The sequence below is a fragment of the Puma concolor genome, chromosome E4 (genome assembly GCF_028749965.1).
Source record: "Puma concolor isolate L17-30 chromosome E4, mPumCon1.1.hap2, whole genome shotgun sequence".
Classification (NCBI taxonomy): Eukaryota; Metazoa; Chordata; class Mammalia; order Carnivora; family Felidae; genus Puma; species Puma concolor.
In genome coordinates this window covers 21,299,669-21,323,996 of record NC_141683.1, presented here as the reverse complement: position 1 = coordinate 21,323,996, position 24,328 = coordinate 21,299,669, and the positions used below count along the sequence as shown (strand labels likewise).

General features: G+C 37.0%; 1 protein-coding gene and 1 long non-coding RNA gene across 3 annotated transcripts in view; one reads left to right on the top strand and one right to left on the bottom strand.

The window, feature by feature from the left end:
* LOC147572488 (uncharacterized) overlaps positions 1 to 24,328 on the top strand; it is a 378,016-nt gene that overhangs the window by 167,897 nt on the left and 185,791 nt on the right. The window lies entirely within an intron of this gene.
* On the bottom strand, positions 7,323 to 11,573 carry RGS1 (regulator of G protein signaling 1). 2 transcript variants are annotated; one of them, XM_025927845.2, is made up of 6 exons: positions 11,347 to 11,573; positions 10,907 to 10,987; positions 10,422 to 10,483; positions 8,954 to 9,117; positions 7,514 to 8,189; positions 7,323 to 7,481 (listed from the first exon to the last, which is right to left on the bottom strand). In XM_025927845.2, exons 1-5 carry the CDS (start codon positions 11,481 to 11,483, stop codon positions 8,004 to 8,006), a joined length of 630 nt encoding a protein of 209 aa, XP_025783630.1. In that variant the 5' UTR covers positions 11,484 to 11,573; the 3' UTR covers positions 7,323 to 7,481; positions 7,514 to 8,003. The 2 variants fall into 2 exon arrangements, with proteins under 2 accessions (XP_025783630.1, XP_086549226.1); XM_086693100.1 differs by having other exon boundaries at positions 10,422 to 10,486; positions 11,347 to 11,572.

Below are 24,328 nucleotides of genomic sequence, written 5' to 3'. Positions count from 1 at the left end.
TACAAATGCTGGTGTGGGTTGCATGACTATTCTGGGCCTGGTAACTCCTGCATGTAGCTTTGCAATGTCAGAGTCCTTTGCCTCTAGCAGTGTATATGGAGAAGAGAGAGATAACCAGCATGTTTTATTGCCAGTTCTGGAACAGAACTCAATTTCGTGGCCCTCATAATGTAAGGTGAAATATCAAGTTGTAATTCAAGGTAAAATACCAAATTCAAGTAAAATAACTACTAAGAAGTGAATACCCAGTCAAATATTGACTGTATGGAAACATTCAAAGAAGGTTCTAAATTTGCCACTCACTGTCAGAGGGCCTGTGAAATGTAGTTTTCCTGAAGTCCAAGGAAAGGGCCTAAGATTGACAGGCATGTAGGCAGTCTCTATCACAACCTCCTGAAATGAAAGAGAAAAAGAAATCATTATTTTTGGACAATGAGAGCTAAAGTAAAACGATATTGATGGGAGTGATTAATATTAGTAATTAAGAGGACAGACTTATCCTAGCCCTTTTGGAACCCAATAATGCCAGAATTTACATTTATTGGTGAGTTACAGAGCTCAGTGATATGGTAGTTCAGAAAGTTACTTGGGTTACTTTGAATTTAATACACATTTGTGTTGTGCAACCATCATTTCCCCAGAGCCATATCCTCCCTCCAGGATAGAATGACTAACCCCTTTTCTGAGTTCTCATAGCACATTGCTCATGTCTGTTGAGCTGGTGTAAATGCTGCAGATTCCACAGGAGCAAGATGGAGAAGCAGCAGGATATCTGTGATTTCTTAGCTTTGCAGCATCCTAAGGAGCGGGAGGTGGGAGGTGTGGTTTGCCCTCACTGCTCCCTTTTCATCAGGAACTTTGGACGGGAGTACGCAAGCACCCAACTGAGTTAGTGACAATAGACAGAGCTTGCTAATGGAGGTAAACTTGATGTAACTTGATGCCCAGGGAGTTCCTTAAACTGTTGCTAGCACCTGATGACCTTTTAGAAAGTTGGCACCACACAGCTTCTCCTCTTAGGGAGAGGAGGGACCGCCAGTCAGTCCCCTTTGGCTTTTCATCAGAGACCTGAAGAGAGCCACTGGGGAGGTTAACTATCATACAATCTTAATAGTCCCTCCTTGGGGCGCCTGTGGCTCAGTTGGTTAAGCATCTGACTCTGGATTTCAGCTCAGATCATGATTTTGCGGTTTGTGAGTTCAAGCACTGCATGGGGCTCTGCACTGGCAGTGTGGATGGAGCCTGCTTGGGATTCTCTCTCTGTCCCTCTCCATCTTGCTATCTCTCTCCCTTTCACAGTAAATAAATAAACTTAAAAATAGTCCCTCCTGTATACCTCTCTTATAATGCTTAGTCTATTTCACCGTAATGCTTTTTTGCTCTTTTCTTTCCAAGAGCACTGTGAGCTTCTCAGTAGTGGAGGGCTCTGTCTTATTCATCTCTGTTTCCCTACCACCTAGGATGGTTTATGGCACATAGCAAGTGTCATTAATTGGTGAATATATTAAGGGAGCAATAATCTAGACTCTTTTCTAGAAGTTTATAGTTGAGCCCAGATTTCTAAATTTAAAAACCTCGGAGTGAGACATTTTTTGTACTTTTCCCCCTCAATTTTGACACTTTAAACTACCCTCATAGATAGTGTAAGTTATAATCATTCTAGTCACCATTGTGACAAAACAAAACAAAACAAAATATTGTAGGAAGTATCTTGCTCAATTTTTAATATGGGAACATGTTCTATTACTTGTTTACAGTGGATCATATGTAAATACTGAATTAACAGATTTAAGGAAAAAAAGCACTACACTAGGAATACAATCTGTTTTTAGAGCTGATTCAACCTGAGGGTTTTAACATAGAGTATAAAATTTAAGACAAATGGAAAACATGTAGATTTTACTGATTTAAACCAAACCCACCGAATTTTTCACCATGTTTGACTAGAATAGCAACAGAGAGTTTGAAGGAGATAAGAGAATATCTGAAACCCACAAAATTCCCGTTTTTCTTTTTCTCAATCCAGAATAAAGAGCAAAAATAACTTCACCTATTTTGAAGAGTTGAGGTAAGAATTATTGAAATAAAGAATGTGCCAAGAGAGTGACCAGCTAACTGCAGGCCTCCAGGCCCCTTGTTTCTCTCTGTTGCCAAGAAGCGAACACGAGAACATTCCACCAGTCACGTAATTTTACTGTCAAGTTAATGACCAGGCCTTCCATATAAGGAGGCAGAATTCCTGCCCCAGCTTTGATTTCATCACAGTCCTCTGTGTTGTCTAGTGTTCCTGATCCCTGTGTCAGCTTCTGTTTTGCCTGTCTCTTGGCCTGAATCCTAGACTTTGGTTTTGTTTCCTGTCTTTGAAAGGTGCTCTCAACTTAGAGCAATTGCTTGCTGCAAATGTGTTGAGTCTCTTGGTTCTTGGTTTTTGTTCTCAGCCTGGATGAAGACTTGTCAGCCTCTGTTTTTTCCAAGAGGAAAGTGACGTTTAGGGGAAAACATGTGGAATGCTTCATCTGTAGGTTAATTAAGAATAAGCTGTTATCTATTGAAAGTACTACATAATTTATTTTGCATGTGGAACTTCTTAAAATCAAAAGCCTCAGCCTTCCTCCAGTACTCCCTTCTTCTATTTCCAAGTTGTTTGATGCACATTTGTAACTGAAGGGCCTGAGAGAGGATATATTTAAAATGCACCCAGAAAGGAATTTGCTGTAACTTTGAGGGCCCGGGCTAGACAACCCAGAGGGATCCTATATTGCTTTCTCTTATTTATCACAGCATATTGCTAACCAAGTTTGTCTACTCCCCCCTTCCTTCCCATTGCTTTGATTGCTGCCCTAGTTCCGGCCCTGATCTTTCCTGTGGGGCTAAAAAAACTAGCTTCACACTTAGCTTTCCTTCCTCAATGATGTCTTCCTTTGGAAGTGTCTTCCACACTAAATCTAGAATTAGCTTTTAAAAAACAAGGTAATGATGTCACATTCAGAAAGAAGCATGAGATAATGGAAAGTCTTCAAATCTTGGATCTGCTACTCAGTAGTTATGTATCCTTAGATAATTTTTTCACTTTTTTGTTTCTATATTTGTTGAGGAAAAAAAATAGGCTTAGAGTGCTTATCTCAAAGAGTTTAGGTGTGGACTTAGCAAATTATGTGTATCTGGCACAGTGTCTGGATGGCAGTAGATACTCGAAAACAGGTAGGTATGTCTTTTCCTCTTTTGTTTAAAGTTTCAGTGCTTACCTACCACATAAAAGATGAAATGTACATTCTTTGGAGTAGACTGTATCTCTTCTTAGAATCTATCCTAAACTACATTGTTAGTTTTCCCTCTTATTCTTTCTTTTCCCCCATATATTCCAGCCACACCAAATAAGTCACCATTACTGAAGTTTTTTTTTTTCTTTTTCCCCTGATTTCCTGACTTTCTCACAGACTCTTCTCTGCACTGAAGTGTTCCCACTTTCCTTCTCCCCTGCTTAGGTTCTATTTATTCTTCAAGATTCACCCAAATTACCCCTTCCCTGAGGGAAAAAATAGAGAAAAATCAGTCAGCTAACATTATAGCAAGTAAAAATGCATATTAAATATAAGGCAATTGCAAATACTTTTCCTGAGTGAACAAATCTAATGTCTATTGTTATTGTTATTTGAATATCTACTTTTGTTAAGAAAACTTGGGGGGCGCCTGGGTGGCGCAGTCGGTTAAACGTCCGACTTCAGCCAGGTCACGATCTCGCGGTCCGTGAGTTCGAGCCCCGTGTCAGGCTCTGGGCTGATGGCTCAGAGCCTGGAGCCTGTTTCCGATTCTGTGTCTCCCTCTCTCTCTGCCCCTCCCCCATTCATGCTCTGTCTCTCTCTGTCCCAAAAATAAATAAATGTTGAAAAAAAAATTATAAAAAAAAAAAAAGAAAACTTGGAGTTAAGGAACCTTTTAGAAGTCTTATATTTTTGACTTGAAAAGAGAAAAACGAAGAAATTGTTAGATATCATGGGGTATATGTCCTCCTCATTGTTATCTTCTTAGATCCCTAGTTTCCTATGATACACATATTAGAAATAATATAAAATAAATCCGAGAAAGTGAACTTGTTGTTATTTTTTAAAATAATGAATTTTATTTATTTATTTGCTTATTTGTTTATTTATTTATATTATTTATTTATTTTTAATATAATTTATTGTCAAATTGGCTAACATACAGTGTGTACAGTGTGCTCTTTGTTTCGGGGGTAGATTCCTGTGGTTCATCGCTTACATACAACACCCGTGCTCATCACAACAAGTGCCCTCCTCAATGCCCATCACCCATTTTCCCCTCTCCCCCACCCCCTCATCAACCCTCAATTTGTTCTCTGTACTTAAAAGTCTCTTATGGTTTGCCTCCCTCTCTGTTTGTAACTATTTTTCCCCTTCACTTCCCCCATGATCTTCTGTTAAGTTTCTCAAGTTCCACATATGAGTGAAAACATATGATATCTGTCTTTCTCTGACTTATTTCACTTAGCATAATACCTTCCACTTCCATCCACGTTGCTGCAAATGGCATGATTTCATTCTTTCTCATTGCCAAGTAGTTAAGTTCATGAGTTTTAAATCATACATATTGTTAACTGCGACTGCTTTCATATGACAATAGAAAACAAAATGTGAGCTGGGACTCAGACTGAGCCATTGGATTAGATTTCTTTAAATAGTTTGGGGCACCTGGGTGGTTCATTTGGTTGAATGTCCGACTGCAGCTCAGGTCATGATCTCATGGTTCATGAGTTCTATACCGTCATGGGCTCACTGCTGTCAGCACAGAGCCCACTTTGGATCCTCTGTCCTTCTCTCTCTACTCCTCCCCCGCTCATGCGCTCTCACTCTCTCTCTCTCTCTCAAAAATAAATAAGAAAAATAAAAAAAAATAAAAATAAATAGTAGATTCATGAGAGCTAATCACATACTATGAATAGTATTATAAAACAGTCACACCATAATAAAAGTGCCAGTGTAAGAAAATTATCTTTTCAAGTATTTTTTAATATCTTGAATCTATGCTGTCATGATGAGTTTTTGTTTATTTTTATTTGGTTTTCTTTGAAAATGAGAAGGTGTCTTAGATGTTTGTTTTGACCATCTGGCCAAAAACTGGATGGCTGTTTAACATGGCATCTTAACAAGACAAAGACCAGAAGCATTTATTTTGTGACCAGTGTGTGTCTTGGACAGTTGCACTTCTCATGCCTCGAAGTCTGAAGGGCCTGGACTATTTAATGTGACAGTAGTACTGGAAATAGAAGCAGAGTGTCTTGTGTTTATATGGACTCACTCAGTTCATATCCATTAGACAGTGAAAATAACTGCATGGTGATGGAAGATTTTAGAAAACCTTTGCGGATGAGTTATTCTATCCGGGCCTTGAATAATTGTCTGGATTTTGAAAACTGGGAGGAGGGAGGCAAAGGCATTTTAGATGGATAGTAGAAATTAACCAAAAGCCTGGAGATAGTGAAGCCCAGGACTCATTCAAGAAAAGACCATCCAGTATGACATGAAGGTAAGAAAGTAACCAGAGAGGAGCAATGGGAATTATACCACCAAAGTCTAACTGAGAGTGTTTTCAATTCCAGAAAGAGAAATTTGAAGTTATTCTATATGTTATGAGAAATGACTCGGTCAAATCAGAAGGGGATGTTTGTGGCTATTCAGAGGACGGATTGAAGAGAAGAGGCTGGCAGAGGGAAAACAAGGCACGTGAATCAGCAAGCAATGAGAGCCTAAGGCAGTGGTTATAGAGAAAGAGCAGGTGATATGCCAGCTCCCCACACTGGTGGTGGAAGGAAGATTGGCAGAACTTGGTGATGGAATGAGTAAGGGAGAGAAATACTTGATTATTACTGTTGTTATAAACCTGAATTCTTCCTAAGCTTCTCTTACGATGTGATCTGCTCAACCATGGAACAAAGCTTAAGTTGGAGCCAATATAGATTCTATTCCATGGAAACACAAGAGTAATACTTTTAAAATATTATTGCGTCTTGCCCCATACTTCAGCTCTGGGCCTGACGACTGGGTAAGCCTATATTGAGAATATCCATCATATTTCACTGTGGTTTTTGGGGGCTGATTATTCAGTAAGATATGAAACACAAGCACATGGGAAGATACAGCTATGTGCTAGCATGTGCATCATCTTGGTTATTTTTCTGCTCTCTGTAGGTGATCCCTATATGTAGTCTTACTTTCATATTTGACACTTTGGAAGACTATTTACAGACTTGAGTGATTTAGGAAATGTGTTCTGGTCAGTGGGGGGCAGTGTCACATCGCAGAAAGAGCAGTCAAATTTCTGTGCAATCCCTGGGAGTGTGATTTTCACTTAATCTTAGGGTTCCCAACCCTGAATTATCTTTTGAGTCACCTGGGATTTCTTTCTAAAATATAGATTTTCATACCCTATCCCTTGGAGACTCTGATTCAGTCAATTTGGCATAAGGTCTGAAAAAGGTGTTTTTTTTTTGTTCTGTTTTGTTTTCTTAAACATCCTAAGTAATTTTGATAGCTAAATTTGAAAACTAGTGGTTTAATCTGAGTCTCAACTTTCATAGGATTGAGTTTTATAAACTTTCAATTACAATAAAATCTCAACTGTTAATGAAGTTACTTCTTGAAATAACTATTCTATCCCCTTTTAAAAGGCTTCTTCAGTCACCTGGGTGGCTCAGTTGATTAAGCGGCTGACTTCCCTCACGTCATGATCTCATGGTTTGTGGGTTTGAGGCCCGCTTTGAGCCCCCCCATAGGGCTCTGGTGTGAAGCCTGCTTGGGATTCTGGCTCTCTCTCTTCTCTCTCTGGCCCTCCCTCACTTACAGTTTCTGTCTTTCAAAATAAATAAATAACTATATATGTGTGTATATATATATGTGTGTGTATATATATATATACACACACATATATATAGTTCAAATAGTTCATCTATATTCAAACAGTTCATCTATATTCAAATAGATGAGAAATTGAAGAAGTCATATATATATATATATATATAGATAGATTATTACTGCATATATATATGACTTCTTCAATTTCTCATCTATTTGAATCTTGACCATATGAGAACATGTTTGTTTGATTTTTATGCATTGTGATAACAAAGAGAAAACCAATGAACTTTGTCTAATAGATACATATAATACATAAATATAGCATTAATTGTATGATAGTTTTAGTTGTTGAAGAGATGATAGAAAGTAGAAAGACACTTGCTTGAATTTTTGTTAAATCTGAGGAATAAATACCAGTTTTTAAAAACAGCAAAGAAATGTAAACAGAAATGGCTTCTATATATTTTTAATACAAAACTCATTTATTACTGACACTGTGAAATTTACAAATTCTGACTTCCCAGTTTTAGGAGCAACAGCTTAAGTTAATACATTGTTTTCTTCTTCATCTCTTTCAAGTCAAAAACAAAACAAAACAACGCCAAAACCCTTTGGCATGAAACATGCCAAAATAAAACAACGCCAAAAACCCTTTGGCATGAAAAATAGCAATGGTGGTTTCGAACACATATTTTCCAAACAGTCATCCAAGTTAAAGACTTGTTAGCAGCTCAATAAATCTCTATATAATAATATGTAGCATAAATATAAGCTGACCTTGAAGCTTATAGCATGTTTTAATCAGTTTCAAAATCTTTATTCACAGTTTCTGTGTAACTGGACTTTCCCAGCCTTCTCAGTTTTGAGAGATTTTTCTGATATGTCCACTGTATGAAGGAGACAGTACCACAGTGGCTCCTTCCTTTTACTGTCTCTTGGGTTTCATCTTGCTCATGTTTCTTCGATCCTGAGCCTGGATAACTTCCATGTGAATTCATGTTGAATCATTTGTTCTTCCCCTGGGCCTGTGGAGTCACTCAAAAGGGCCAGGTTGTTCACCCAGGGAGCCAATAAGTGGCACATTCCTTCTGTCCTCGAAACCATCTTCATTTCTCTCCAGCTAGGAACTGATCACTTTAGACTATTAGCCTGAAGGTCATTCAGCAGATTTAAGTAAATATTTGATTTGAGAAATCTGGGGTAAGAGTCCTTTTCCATAAGAGTATATATAATTTTTTGGGCTTCATCAAAACACGTTGGTGTTGGTGCTTTAATCTTCTTGGCTGTAGATTCTCGAGTGCGAAAGTCAATATTGATCTAAAAACAAATACTCACTAGTTAATATGCACTTCCAATTTATTGCACATTTTATGATGTAACTATGTTTGTTGAAGCACCTCAAGACAATGGCGTTAAGCCCTTGTTTATATCAGTTCAAGTATCTCTTAAATGCCTATTCTAAACCAGCCCTATACTGGATGTGAAGGAGGTAAGAAGAAATATCCTCTCAAAATTCTTTGTTCCAAGTTAGCTTATAGTATAGTTGGGAGATGCAAAAGAGGCAGGCGTGAAAAATTTAAATATCCATACAAGGTGATACATGCATCAGAAAAAGTGATATGGTCATTTAAAATGTATAGGAGAGGACACTTTGTGTAGCTATTTTTTGCTTGAACCAAGAATATTTCATGGGAAGGTGGGTACATTACTAAGTGAAAATATTTCTGCTGCTGCAATTGTGTGTGTGATACATACTAATCTGTGTTTTATCCTAATGTAAGATGAGCATCTCATTAAGGACATTCTGATATGCAATTCTGGCTAATAATACTGGTAGTCCTACCCACCCCCTGTCACATTAGCTAATTTTGCAAAATCAGTCTTTTCATCCTACTGTCTTCAAATATACATAAATATAGAAAATTAGATTATTATTGCACTGAAGTATATGAACATACCTAAGTACTTAACAATGAAATTATGACACTTAAAAAAGATGTAATCTTGCTATGTGTGTGGAATGCTATTTCTGCATCTAAGTTCCTTAAACATAAACTGGTGGTAATGAAGATAATACTCACTTGTTTAGCAGCATCTGAATGCACAAATGCTTTATATATTTTCTCTGCTTTGCAATGCAAAAGATCAGACTCCGTTTTTTTATAGTCTTCACAAGCCAGCCAGAATTCAATGTTCTCCTCACTGAACTCAGACTTCAGGAAACTTCCAAAGACATCTTGACCAACTAAAAAGACAGGGCGGGTGGTGATCTAATTAAATTAATTGAGCCGGTAAATGAATACAAGAAAAATACTATTGCATTGCCTATGCACAAAGGTAAGAGATGGCTAATGATGAAATAGCTGTGTCATAATTTATAGAGATGGGAATGCCTCAGAGGTTCTTTCATTTATAGTTTATCTGGGCCAAACAAACCTATCCACAGTCACACAGCTACTTAGTGATCTACAGAACTGTGTTTTGCTTCCATCTGTTAATTAAGTTAAAATTCTGCTCTTGTGATTACAAAATAATCTCTTTTCTTATAAATACTAACTCCTAACCAGACTGTAGAGTATTTTAGGAAAGCAAACATTGACGAAAGTCATTAACATCATGTTCATTATTACCAAATATAATTTCCCCATCCAATTCTTATTAGTCAGAAAATGTGCTGATGTGCTGATTATATTTGCTCGTGTTACTGAGGCTTTTAAATGGGCCATTTCTATGCCATTTATTTATTTGGCTGGATTGTAAACTAAGTCAGATAATAAGATGGATGAAGGATATTGAACAACTTGACCCCCAAGCAAGGATTCTGGAGACCACTCTGCTCACCCATACCTCTGAGCAAGGTCTTAATCCCAAGAGAACTCTGATGCCTATGATTGGGGAAAGGCAAGCTGATTTCATTCTTTACCTTGTCTTATCAGAAACTCCCCATCAAGACTGTTTAAAAATTGTTCTAATCCTATCTGTGTTATCATATATCATGTTATATATAATGCAATTATGTACTGTGTGTCTCAACTTCCTTCAAGGCAACAAGGCACTGTGCCCTTGTTTTTTAATCCTTGGTGCTTCTAAAATGCCTGCCACTTAAAAGTGAGCTAAATGAGTAAATTAATGAATGTATGGATAATACAGTAGTTAATTGAATGAATCCCACTTCTTACATCCAACAGTTACAAAAATACATTCTATAGGGAGCTTTCAGAATGGCAGTTCACATGTTGAGATGTTTGGTTTATGTTAAAAAACTTGAAACTTCAGAACCTCAGCATAATTTTAAACTTCACTCCTGTAATGACTCAAGGGAATACCTAATCGTCTTGGCAAATTTGTCCGAAGGATAGTGGCAGAACTGAGTACCAGGCCTTTACACTACAATGAGACATAATATACTGAAGCTATTAGTGACTCCGGAAAACTATAATACAACTTTTCACACACTCTCCTATCCAGAAGACGATATTTTATGGAAGTCATTCAGTGTATTAGTGTATTGAGCTAAACCCAAAACATTTAGCAGTTAATCACACTTACTTTGGTTTGCAAGTAGTTTTTCCAGAGATTGAGACCACTGCATTACTTCGTTAGCAGAGAGTCTACTGGGGACAAAATTTACATAAATTAGTGAACTTTTTTGTGTAATCACAAATAAAATCAGAATGGCTGCTATATTTTGGTAATTCCACAAACTAAGATTCTAGTTCTATAATTTTTTTAAAAAATTTGTCTGTAAGAAAACAAAACCTCCCTTAAAATTACTATAGATATGAAAAATATCTACCAACAAAGTATGAAGAAATCCAAATACATATACTCCAGCAGTATAATAAATTGCAAATTATGTACACACATGTTGACATTTAGTTTACATTTGTACTAAGTAGTCTACTCTTATTTGGCTGGTTACTTAAAAGAAATGAAATCTAGTATGTGCAATATTAATCACTTGCTAGAATATAGAGCTAGCTAATGCATAGACTACTCTTAAAAAGAAAAGTCAGCAGTATTAATGTACATACATGTCTTTGGACTTAGAAGATTTCATTCCAGACTCTGGATGTGGGATCATAGATCTCAGGTATGCTTTCATATCCATCCCACTACAAAAGACACAAATATGAATATTCATATTTCCTTATTAGAATACATATTATTTGTAAAAGGAGCATGAAATAAACTTCTCAAGGAACAAGGCAATAATAAAAATTGTTGTTATAACATTTTGCTGTATTAAGATTGAGATAATTTTTATGAGCCAAAGTCTGCAAAAATTTCCATATAATTTAATGGCCTATCATGATTTATTTTTTAGACATACACATATATACATATACAGCAGCTAATTTCTCTGATCTAGTTAAGCTAACTGCTCATATTTTCTTCTATTCATTCTCAATCCTTCTGCCATTAAAGATAATCTAAGTCAAAATCCACAAAGTGACACACAAAATAAACTTACAAAGTCTTTGGCCTCTTTTTTTGAGTTTTGTCATCTAGAAGTGAATGGTCAGTTTCTTTCAATTCCTTTGGATTAGCAGAGAAGAACATCCCTGGCATTTTGTTTAACCTTGGCGTGGAGATCGCTGCTGCTCGCATAGTCCTCACTCCGTAAATATCTGCTGGTCAACGTCTGGGCGGCTTTATATAGTAAAGGCAGACAGGCTCGTGCTGTTCAAATGAGTCTGTTTATCAAGTGATGTTACCACAGACACTGGAAGTTCCCCCTTTCTTGGTGTGTTATGACGTGTATCTTGAAAAAAAAAAAAAAGAAAAGAAGCATGCAGTGATGTCTTGTGGTTGAAACTTAACCAAATGAGAACAGGTCACTTGATTAAAAAGAAAGAGAAAATTTAACCTACAGAGGCACACACATATATACCACATGTCTAAAGTATTCGCAGCATCAACCTTTGGTTCTAGGGGATGCTTGTTTCTTCATAAAAAATTGCACATTTCAATAAAATATTTCATTTGGCGTATTTATTGTATCACATACAAATTCAGTACTAGAGATGTGTATCCTCAATGCTTTGAATAGTCCCTGACTACAAAATTCATCTGATCACAATATTTGAAAAAGTTCTTTTTTTCCTTTCAGAAAGCAGTGTAAAATAAAATACCTTTTATCTGGGGCTCTTGGGTAGCTCAGTTGGTTGACTGTCCGACTTCCGCTCAGGTCATGATATAGTTGGTGAGTTTGAGCCCCACATCAGGCTCTGTGCTGATAGCTCAGAGCCAGGAACCTGCTTCGGATTCAGTGTCTCCCTCTCTCTCTGCCCCTCCCATGCTCATGCTCTCTCTCTCACAAATATATATATATATATATATATATATATATATATATATAGGTAGGAAGAAAATATATCTTGAATTTTTCCCACTTCCATGACAAGAAATTTCTGTGTTAGCATTTTCCAAGCTGTGTGCTAGACATTCTACTGGTGATATACAAGATGATTTTAAGGGGTCCATGAGTATTGATTTTTATTAAGAATATAATATATCAAACTGATTTTGTGTATTTTACTGCATTAAACTATTACTGCAATTAAAACTATAAGGACATGAAGTATAGTTAGTACAATAATATAATGTCATGTAAATACATTGATACTAAAGTATCATATTGTATCGAAGGAAAACTGCGTATGGTAGAATGAGTAAGAGTATATCTGGACATCCCAATAATGTGCGCTTCTTAGGTGATGATCTTCCAAATTTTGGCAGTATCTCTGGAGAGAGCCAGTCTAGCTTTAATTAAAATTAAGGATTTAAAAAAAAAAAAACCTTAAACCCAATGAATTAGGTGACAAGGAAGAAGGGTTAATGCAATGTAAGCTTTTATAGAGTTTGTATACACAGTGTGTTTATAGTGTCCAGTTTCGCATAACCCTCCTTTGGTTCTTGCCCCTGAAAAGACAAAATAAATTTTTATAGAGGTTTCTGATGGTATTATGTAAATTTGACGAAAAGAAGGGCGTATTACTTTTCCTATCTTGGTTCTATCATCAGGATAAAATATAATTGAAAAGATCACATTTATAATATTTCAAAATTCACTTATTACACAGTCATGAATATATATATTACATTGTATGGGCAAGCATCATTTGATGTTTGAAAGATAGCATGATGCAGAAAGAGAGCTAGTGAGATGAGGTGGCCACTTTGAAAGTGACCCAAACAAAATCAATGGGGCTTAAAGGCTAATGACAGAAAGGCATTTACTTGTATATTTCCTGTGGTTCAGTCCATATTTACTTTTCTGTTAAAATCTTCAATATTGCTCACGTTTGTTTATCTGATAACTTCTGATTTCTCTAGATAATTGTGGGTAAGCTATGTTAAAAAAATAATTTAACATTATTTTTAATGGCCTGCTATTATTAGTATTATCCCAATATACTGACAATATCCAAAGTATGTTTCTGTAACAATATTTCCTTTGGATGTGAATTAATAATATTAAGACAACAATAACAGCAGCAGCAGCAAAGTTTATGCAGCCACATAGGTTGGGGAAATAATGGAGTTAAGGTTAAATAAGGTTCTTAAATTGTCAAGGCAGATCTTTTCAGAGCCTTTAACACACATTTGTCAATTTTTAAAAGGAGGGTAGAATATGCGACAGTTTCCTAACATTTTTGAAAACTGAACTCTCATTAGGTAGGGAAGATAGTCTTCAGGAACAATATTCTCTGGATAGATTAGGAAACTCTGGTCTGAGACAAAAATAAAAAGTCGCCTCATAGATTAATAATTCTTTTAAATCTCTAATTTTTTGCTACCTAAATATTGACTTTTGGGCTCAAGCATTTGTAAGCAAGTACAATTGCATGCTTCCAGCCCAGATGGAGAATTAAACTCCTGATAGAAGGGTCCTTTTGAAATTCCTATGTCACAATTGGCTGTTGGATCCAACTCTGGCACAATAATGTAGCTGCTCTTTCAAAGGCTGCTTGCTAGATATGCATAGCATATATGTGCCAGAGCTAGGCAAATTTGGCAAGGCTGCATCAGCAAGGACCCATGAGTCCATGGCAGGGCATTGAAAGTTCTTTATGAATCATACAGTGGCACTGTCTGGCCCCTCTTTGTGAAATTCATTGAGAAAAGACAAATGGTCAAATAGGAACTTAACTAGATCCATCCCTTTGGTTGAAACTGTAGAGGGTTTGATAAAAACCAATAGAAGAAACAGTGGCTCTCATAAACGTAATCTTATTTGAATATTTCCTCTGTGAAACTGCATATAAGTAACTAAGTTGGAGTCTTAAGAAAAGAAATACTTCATGTGGTCTTAGTGTTATTTAAAAAAAATTAAGAGATGTTAGTTGTAGAGCATTTTAGGTTTACAGGAAAATCGAGAGGAAAGTACAGAGAGTTCCCACATACTCTCTCCCTTCCCCACAGCCTTCCCCACCATCAACATCCCGCATCAGTGTGTGTGGTATGTTTGTTCATGAACCTACACTGATACATCATTATCACCCAAAGTCCTTAGTTTACATTTTGGCTTCCTCTAATGGTATAGGTTTTGACAAATGTATAATGACATGTATCCACCATTATAGGATCATACCGAATAGTTTCCCTGCCCTAAAAATCCCAGTGTTATGTCCTAAAATGTGGAGGAGATTGCTTAAAAAAAAATTCTGATTATGGCTGTCGATTTTAATGGGGAAAATTTTAATCTTTGCTGAGTGTATTTTACATTTTGGTTCCAAACACTCCAATCACCTGAATCCTAGTAGGGAGGGCTTTGATCTATGACTTTTTCAAATTTTATATTGATTAAACAGATTTTAATCCTTTATAATATTCCTGAAATTTTTGTAAACATTAGGAATTATGGGGAAAAGGACAAAAATGAGTATGAGATTATATCTTAAAAATAAAAATATAAAAATAAAAATGTTTAAAATGTCATTAAAGTCAGTGACATGATGGGGCGTCTGGTGGCTCAGTTGGTTGAGCATTTGACTTTGGCTCAAGTCATGATTTCACTGTTCATGGCTTCCAGCTCCATGTCAAGCTCTGTGCTGACAGCTCATAGCCTGAAGCCTGCTTTGGATTCTGTGTCTCCCCCTTTCTGCCCCTCCTCTGCTCACGTTCTGTCTGTCTCTCTCTTAAAAATAAACATTAAAAAAAAAAGGTCAGTGACATGAACAGAAATTTTGATTCATAAAAACAATATGTCTTGATTTGACAAATTTTAATTGCACTCCTGCAATGTATCAGATGTAGGTACAGCAAATAGAAAGATGAATGAATCTCTGTCCTAAGGGATTTACAGTAGAGTAGTGCAGACATGTATTTAAGTAAGTAATCAAAGTGAAAAGTGCCAGCAGAGAGGAATATATAAGAGGAGTCATATTAACTCTGGATGTGTGGGACAGGAAGAAAAAAATGCTGTTACCATTACAAACCAGCAAGTACCTTTTCTCTGCCCATTTCTTCATTCCAGGTCAACACCCCTTGGAAAGTACAAAAGACTGAAATGGGGAAACTGGTCTTCAGCAAGTAGACACCTCTTACATGCATACAGATGATGGAAGAATGGGTCCCATATGTAAACACAAAGCTCTGCAGAGGTTAAAAGTGACTCTGAAAGACTTTGTTGAATTAGTATAATCACTCAGTGGTCAGGGAATTAAGACAAAGGCTCACTACTTTTTGGGCTCCTGCAACATCCAGGTTTATATGTTTCAGCTACATTTCATAGAGTTTATTTGAAAAGCATCAACAAAAGAGAATTTGGAAAGATTTTGTTCTCTATGTCTATGTAGACTGAAAGAATTAAGCATTTTAGATTTGCTTATGGTTTTATTCTCTAAATGAAGAAATCAGCTGATAAGTTTTAGTAAGATATTTGCAACTTGGTGAAATCCAGTGATCTCAGTAAATGCAAACCGAGCAAGATAAGAATCTAGTTTCTTTTTCTCTCTGTTCTAATCTACTTATAGTCAACACCAAACACCTCCTTTCTATAACATAAGTGATTATAAGAAAATCAAATGTGAGGCCTTCAGTGAACTAGGCTCATGTGATTCTAGAAAACTCATTCACCATAGAGCTCATCTTAACAATAAAGTTCTCATTAATCGGCTCATTTTTGCTTCATTCTTGAATGTACTAAAGATTAATATTTGATTAATATTATCTCTGATATACTTCCTCCACATTGGACTCATTTCATTTATTATCACCCTATGATTTATAATCATTTCAACAAGGGAAAGTAGTCCTATCAGACTCTATTTGACTATGCTTTGCAAACAAAATTTGCAAGTACTGAAGCAAGTGTCTTGTTCCTGAGTTGAAATAAATGGAAAACTAAATGCTATAAGAACATTGACACATTATTTGCAGTTGGACTGGAATGACATGTTACATAAGACAGGACATAAATGCAAAAGCAGAGATATTCAAAGGTCAGCATGGAGAGGCAATCTGTAAAAACAAAGTTTTTTTTTTTTTAATTTAAATTCAAGTAAGTTAACATACAGTGTAGTTTTGACTTCAGAAGTAGAACCCAGTGACTCATGTCTTACATGAGACACCCAGTGCTCATACCTAAAAGTGCCCTCCTTAAAGCCTAGCACCCATTTAGCCCATTCCCCCCATCATCTCCCCTCCAGCCACCCTCAGTTTGTTCTCTGTATTTAAGAGTCTCTTATGGTTTGCCTCCCTCTCTGTTTTTATCTTATTTTTGCTTCCCTTCCCCTATGTTCATCTGTTTTGTTTCTCAAATTCTACATATGAGTGAAATCATATATTTGTCTTTCCCTGGCTGACTTATTTCACTTAGCATAATACCCTCTAGTTCCATCCACATTGTTGCAAATGGCAAGATTTCATTCTTTTTCATCACCAAGTAGTATTCCATTGTGTGTGTGTGTGTGTGTGTGTGTGTATACATATATATATATACACGTATATATATATATATACGTGTATATATATATATATATATATATATATATATATACATATATATATACACCACATCTTTATCCATTCAGCTGTCAACAGACATTTGGGGTCTTTCCATAATTTGGCTATTGATAGTGTTGCTATACTGGTGCAGCCACTCTGGAAAACAGTATGGAGGTTCCTCAAAAATTAAAAATAGAACTACCCTACAACCCAGCAATTGCACTACTAGGAGGTACTTATACAAAGGATACAAAAATGCTGATTCGAAGGGACACAAAACAAAGTATTTTTTAATTATTAGGGAACAACTTCAATAAATGACTGTGTTAATTTCTCAAGTTTCTTTTTTCTAAAGTTTATTTATTATGAGAGAGACAGAGACAGCGCGAGTGGGGGAGGGGCAGAGAGAGGGAGACAGAGAATCTCAAGCAGGTTCCGTGCTGTCAGCTCAGAGTCCGACATGGGGCTTGAATCATGAAACCATGAGATCATGACCTGAGCTGAACTGACTGACTGAACCACCCAGGTGCCCCTATTTCTCAAATTTCTAATAACACTATTTCAGCGATTTGCCTTTGCTTTTACTATACATTATAGTGGTTAACAGCAGTGACTAATTTGCTTTGTTTTCTCCATTAATTATATAATTTTTCTAGAAAAATCTATTAAGTTTGCCTGATATGCTTTGTTCTTTCCGAAACTACGGCACTTATTTCTCATGACCCCATTGACTATTTTCTTCATGTCTTTTCTAATGTTTTGCATGTGTGTGTGTGTGTGTGTGTGTGCGCGCACGTGTGTGTATTTATTTATTTTTACCAAGTATTGATGTCAAACTTACAGGATATTTATTTTATAATTTTTTTTTCAACGTTTATTTATTTTTGGGACAGAGAGAGACAGAGCATGAACGGGGGAGGGGCAGAGAGAGAGGGAGACACAGAATCGGAAACAGGCTCCAGGCTCTGAGCCATCAGCCCAGAGCCTGACGCGGGGCTCGAACTCACGGACCGCGAGATCGTGACCTGGCTGAAGTCGGACGCTTAACCGACTGCGCCACCCAGGCGCCCCATTATTTTATAATAAATGTCATACACTCAAAATAAATCATGTTCTTCCTACTTTAGAAAAGACCTTAATCAATACATAGTGGCTACTTTAGCATGATTCTACTATTACTGTAGGTACATGTGGTCTGGTGTTCCAGTGTTCCTGTGTCTGCCCTAGGTCTTCTTCAAATAGGCTTGATTTGTTAATTTGTTTTTTCTTTTTTTTAAATTCTTGCCTAAATGAAAGGCTTGGAGCCCAGTGAATCCTAATGATGTGGTAACCTTGCTGTGTTTCAAAGGGCCGTGGGTTCAATACAAAACTGTAACTTTGGCTTGTTTTTGTGAGCTTGATCAAATCGGCTAACTTCTTGTCAGTTTCCTCTGTATAGAAGTCAAAGGTGATCATTAAGCAACTTGCAGTGCTGGCAGTGTTGTGGGGACATCTTTGCTCCTTCTGAGATTCTATAGTGATAAAAAAAAATTACACTCAGATGGGGCTTCGGGCTGGCTCAGTCAGAAGTGCATACGACTTTTGGTCTTGGGGTCATGAGTTTGAGCCCCACGTTGGCCGTAGATATTACTTAAATAAAATTAAAAACAAAAATTAGGGGTGCCTGGGTAGCTCAGTCTGTTAAGCATTCAGCTTTGGCTCAGGTCATGATCTCGTGGTTCATGAGTTCAAGCCCTGCATCGGGCTCTGTGCCGACAGCTCAGAGCCTGAAGCCTGTTTCAGATTCTGTGTCTCCCTCTCTCTGCCCCTGCTCCACTCAGTCTTTCTCTCTCAAAAATAAACATTAAAAAATTAAAAAAACATTATACTCATAAAGATCAGGATTTAGATAGAATTTGTGATGGGTAGTACGTTTTCCATTGTATTTTATGTTAAAGCCCTCTGTCTAGACTTCTCCCTCCTAAAGCTCAGTGAATCTGGCAGCCAAACTGTTCTAGATGCAGGGCTCCTCTTGGCATCGTATCTCGGCATGGACTGCGCCAATCTCTCAGACTGTGTCTTTCTCTATCAATATTTGTGTGTCACAAATCTTTTCTCTTAGCTAGGGCATTTCTGGAAACCAATATGTTAAACAAACGTACAAATGTATGTTCAGATGTTAATGACGTGGAAATACCACAGGCTATTTCTGCCAACCCCAATCTAATTTTGTCACCATCTGCTTTTTACAGATACTCATAGCTGGAAATACTGATCATTCCCAACTGCAGACTTTATCCAGTTTCAGTTTCCAAGCCAATCCATAATGAGACTAGCAAGAGCTAAGTTATTTCAGTTTGAATTTGAACTGGCGGAAAGTCTCCTCTGGAGTCCATTTTTAAGATAGGATCTTCATGGTAACAGATGTCAGCAACCCTATTTTGAGTATTAAGTTAGCTTAGGCAAACAGTAAAACTGGAAGCCTCATGGGGGTACTAAGTAATATAGACCAGGTAAAGCTACTAATTGGAGAAATATGGCTGCCACCAGCTATTTACTTTCCTAAAGTGTAAATAGCCCCTCTTCTAAACTTCATATCTTGGTTTTCTTCTCCTATGTGCTTTGTTGTGTCTTTACATGGCTTTGCAGAAACAGAATGTCAGGGCAATATACTTGATGGGAACTAAAATTTAGAACAAGCTCATAATCTTGTTTTATATTTTGTGTCAAATGATATGGGAGATCAGGAGAGATAAACTGCTATTTGCTTCTGTTATTTCATTTGTAAAAATCAGGTAACTGTTACTTTGAGAAATTTTTGTCTTTGTTTTGTCATTGTGAAGTTTTAAGTTCTATTTCATCTAGATTTGGTGTCTTCTTTTGACTCTTTGGCTTTTTCCTCTTATTGAGTCTGGTTTGACCAGGCTTTTAGTTGAGACAGTAAGATCTTAACACACCAAAAACAGTGTAGACATATTAAAAGCAGCCTGGTTTGTGGGGAAGTTTGTTCCATTTTCTTTGCCTAGGTTTTTTTTTTTTTTTTTCACATTTTGTTTAAGCAAGATTGAGGTATATTTGTCTTCCCCATATGAGTGAGTGGGCAATGCAAAAAAAAAAAAAAAGTGAAGTGATTAGCAATGTTTGGACTAAATTATAACAGGAGGTTGGGCATAGGCAAGAAAGCAGGAAAACTAGGTCAAAATGGGATAAGGGTTTGAAATGTCACAGTGAGACTGGCAATGAGTATGACCGACTCTGAAACTGATTTATCCCTCTCCTGACTTCCCTGTTCACTACACAACAGCAACTGAATCCCGACAAAACTGAAACCTCTTTAGAATGTGGCAGTTGTATCATGACTTACATGATCCTATTCAATCCTGGGAACCACAGCCTTTAAAACAAATATCTTGTAGGTAGTTACATATTATATAATTCAACATTTGCATCTTTAAGTGAATCATTATTCACCAAGTATAGAAAATCAAAAGCATCTGAGAAGACCTAAAAAAGATCAATACATTGGGATTTTCCTTTTTATGTACCTTTCCTCCTGATTTGGGACAGTTTCAAAGACAATGGAGGCCATAGACCAGGGAAAATGTCACCGGTTGACTTTTCTTGTACTAGAAAAATTTATTTAAAAAGTATATCACTTCGGGGGCGCCTGGGTGGCTCAGTCGTTTAAGTGTCCGACACTTGGTTTCAGCTCAGGTTATGATCTCATGTTTGTGAGTTCATGCCCCACACTGGGCTTTGGACTGACAGCATAGAACCTGCTTGAGATTCTCTCTCTCTGTTTCTCCCTGTCCCTACCTCTACCCCCTCCAAAATAAATAAAAATAAAAAAATAAAAATGAAAAGCATATCACTTCAGAACTATGAAAGCGGTTTTCAATTTTGGGTTATGTCTCCCCTCCCCGCCCCCCCCAGTAGAATCCATATTCAATTATCAAATCAAATATCAGTCAATCCAGAGAAAGATCTGGTCAGCTATGGATGTCTTCAAAACCAGAATGCCACCCACTTATAGAACTGCTGTAAGATTAAGATACTGATTCAGGTATGTGTGATCTCATAGAAGTCTTAAGTCACCCATGATTACATCAAATTAAGGTCTATCTGAACCACAGCCTAACTTGGTGGCAATAATTGATATTAATTGATGAATAAAACTATATCCAACATTATGTAGTTAGCAGGCCACTATCCAAATTTATTTATTCTTTCTCAGAATTGTTCTTCAGTCTCCTTTTCCTTTCCCTTTAGCCTTCCTTTCCTGCTAAACCCTTTGTATTTTTGTGCTCAAACATTTCCCTTCCCTTCCCTTCCCTTCCCTTCCCTTCCCTTCCCTTCCCTTCCCTTCCCTTGACTTCCCTTCCCTTCCTTCCCTTCCCTTCCTTCTTCTCTAACTTCATTGGCTTCTGAATGTGCAGATAGATTATCATTACCTGATTTCACTGTGAAAATTTTACCTTTATTAATTGTCTTCCTTTGAGAAATTAGAACAAAACAAATCAATGTGAAGTTGAAAGCTTAGGGCTCCTGAGGGTACCATCTCCTGAGTTCCAATAGGATCTATAATCTTTCAGTCAAACTCTACAACCAAAACAGATTTCTTCTAAATAATTTTTCTGTGTGATTTTAAATGGATAATAATGGGTCTGTTCTGCTCAAATGTCCAGAGTAATGTTTGGCACATACGAGGTAGTAAAAGAAGATGGCTAAAATAAGGGGTTAAGGGCTAAGACTTACATTAATTTTTTTAGGTAGTGTATTTATTGAATGCTTTGTGTATTGATGGCTAAAATAAGGGGTTAAGGGCTAAGACTTACATTGATTTTTTTAGGTACTGTATTTATTGAATGCTCATTGTGTATGCTAATCATTCTGCAAGATATTAGGGAATCTAGAGCAAATCATATTCTGGAGAGAGGCAAATAAAGGGAAATTTAAAAATGTGCTAACTGTACAATGTAGGGTTAAGCTTACAATGTAGGGTATTCTGTGAGGGTATAAGGTGGTACCTAATTCAGCATCAGCGGGGTCATGAAAAACATATTCACCCAACAAGTAATACTTATTAAGTACCAGTTACTCTTCTGGGCACTTTAAAAGAGGACAGACTCAGCTAGCATATGCCTTTTGCCCTTAGCTCCTTTCCTTTTTGCCATCTGTCTGGGCAGTTATGTTGCTATCAAGCAGTTTCAAAAGGATGAAAGCCAGAGGATGTCCCAGCAGAAATATAGAAGGATCTGAGCACCTGATGCAACCAGGAAGCCACCGTTCCAGCCTGGTCAGCAGATCTCCAAGTCTCTTGTACATGATAAAAAGAAAATGATCGAACTTTGAGTTTTACTATGTTATGTTCTGCTTTTAATTTTTATTATTCTAAAATATATACTCTGTGTGATTGCTGCTATTGTTGTTTTAGTTTATGTTTGTATTTGTCCTGGTTAATTTGAAGATTTGCATTTTTGTCCTGGTGGTTACCTTTATAGCTATGACTTTATATTACACACGTTGACCTTTATTGCTTTAAATGATGTCTGTAACTGACAAGGAGTTATAATCCGTCAGTATATTCTACTTTCCCTACTCCCCTCCTCTCCCTCTACAACACAATTTTGCTATATCATGTTTTCTCAGCTTGTCTCAATACTCTTAAATGCTTTCACCAGTGGAACTTGACTTATCTTTACGAAATATCATTTGACAATAAAGAGAGTAGAGAAGGAAAATGAGCGCATCTCCAGTTACCTCCACCCTCTTTCTCTTTCCAATACCTGCGGCTGGTGTGTCAGTCCCTGGGTGATGAGCACGTGAGGGGGTTGTGAAGGAATATGGGCTCCAGCCTTTTGGGAAGGACTTCATGCTTCAGATAGAGATGAAGCAATGAGAAGTCTCTCCCATTCTTTCAGATTGCTTTATTTAGCAATTGTGGATCATGTAATTTCTCTGCCCCCCACTAAGCCAGAAGGGTCGGCTTAGTACAGCAGGCCATCAAAGATTTCATTCAACTTTTCAAGGGGAGGTGCCCAACTCCCTGTGCAGCAGGAGCACAAAACAGGTTTCTTATGTAGAAACTGGCTGTGTGTTTGGGACTCCTCTAGATTCTAATCCACTATTTCAGCCCATGGGACCATCGAAAGCTCAGCTCACATCTTTTCCACTGTGGAGTTTTCTCTCCCTAGTCTAAAACCCTACCCTCTACCTGTTCCTGGGTGTGGCCAGGAAAATGGCTGGTGATGAAGTCCACTTATGAAGGACTCTTCCCTCTCTGAATTTTAATTCTTCTAGCTCTCTTTGCTTCTACAACAATCTACAACCTTAAAAAAATATGACATTTCCAAAATTATTATACTGAAAAGAAATCTGTGCCCCTGTTTATTCCAGTATTATTTACAATGGCCAAGACACAGAAACAACCTAAGTGTTCATTGATGGATGAATAAAGAAAGTGTGATCTATTTATCTATATGTAGATATGTCTATATATATCTATACACAAACACAATGGAATATTATTCAGTCATAAAAATGAAAGAATCCTGCCATCTGTGACAATGTGAATGAAACTTGGGGGCATTATGCTAAGTCAAATAAGTCGGACAGAGAAAGACAAATACTGTGTAATCTCAACTTACATGTGGAATCTAAAAAACACAAACGCATTGAAACAGAGAATAGATTGGTGGTTGCCAGAGGTGGGGTGTGGGGTGTGGGAGAAATGGGTGAAGCAGTGCAAAGGCACAAACTTCCAGTTATAAGATAAATAAGTCCTGGTGATGTAAGGTACAGCATGATGACTATAGTTAACAATACATTACTGTACATTTGAAAGCTAGCAACAGCAGATCTTAAGAGTCCTTATCACAAGAAAACAATTTCTATTGTTCTATGAGAGGTGATGGCTATATTTTGCAATATATATGTTTATCAAGGCACTATGTTGCACCAAAACTAATACAATGTTATATGTCAATTATATCTCCCTAAAACTGGAAAAAACAAGAAATTAAATGTTTAAATAGTAAAATTTTAATAAGTGCTTACAGAAATAAAAAGTGAATTTTTGGTATTTTTTGTTTTTATTTTCCTAGTTGTTGTATCAGGAAGCAATGTCCTGCCACTGCCCACTCTGTTCTCAGAAACAGATTTCTGAACTCTTACAGATTTTGTGAAATTATACATATGTACTGGGATTCCAAGCTGAATTAACTTTTCTTTCTAGTCTCAGGAAGGAAGATAGGCAGACGCTGCTATTTTACAGCCCTGGTAGGCAGTAGCATCCTTCCTACCATACTGACATTTGGGTTTGTTGGTTTCTTTGTTTATTTTTTAAGTGTTTTATTTTTGAGAGAGAGAGAAAGAGAGAGAGAGAGAGAGAGAGCATGAGCAGGGGAGGGGCAGAGAAAGAGAGAGAGAGGGAGACACAGAATCTGAAACAGGCTCCAGGCTCTGAGCTGTCAGCACAGAGCCCGAAGTGGGGCTCGAAGCCATAAACTGTGAGATCGTGACCT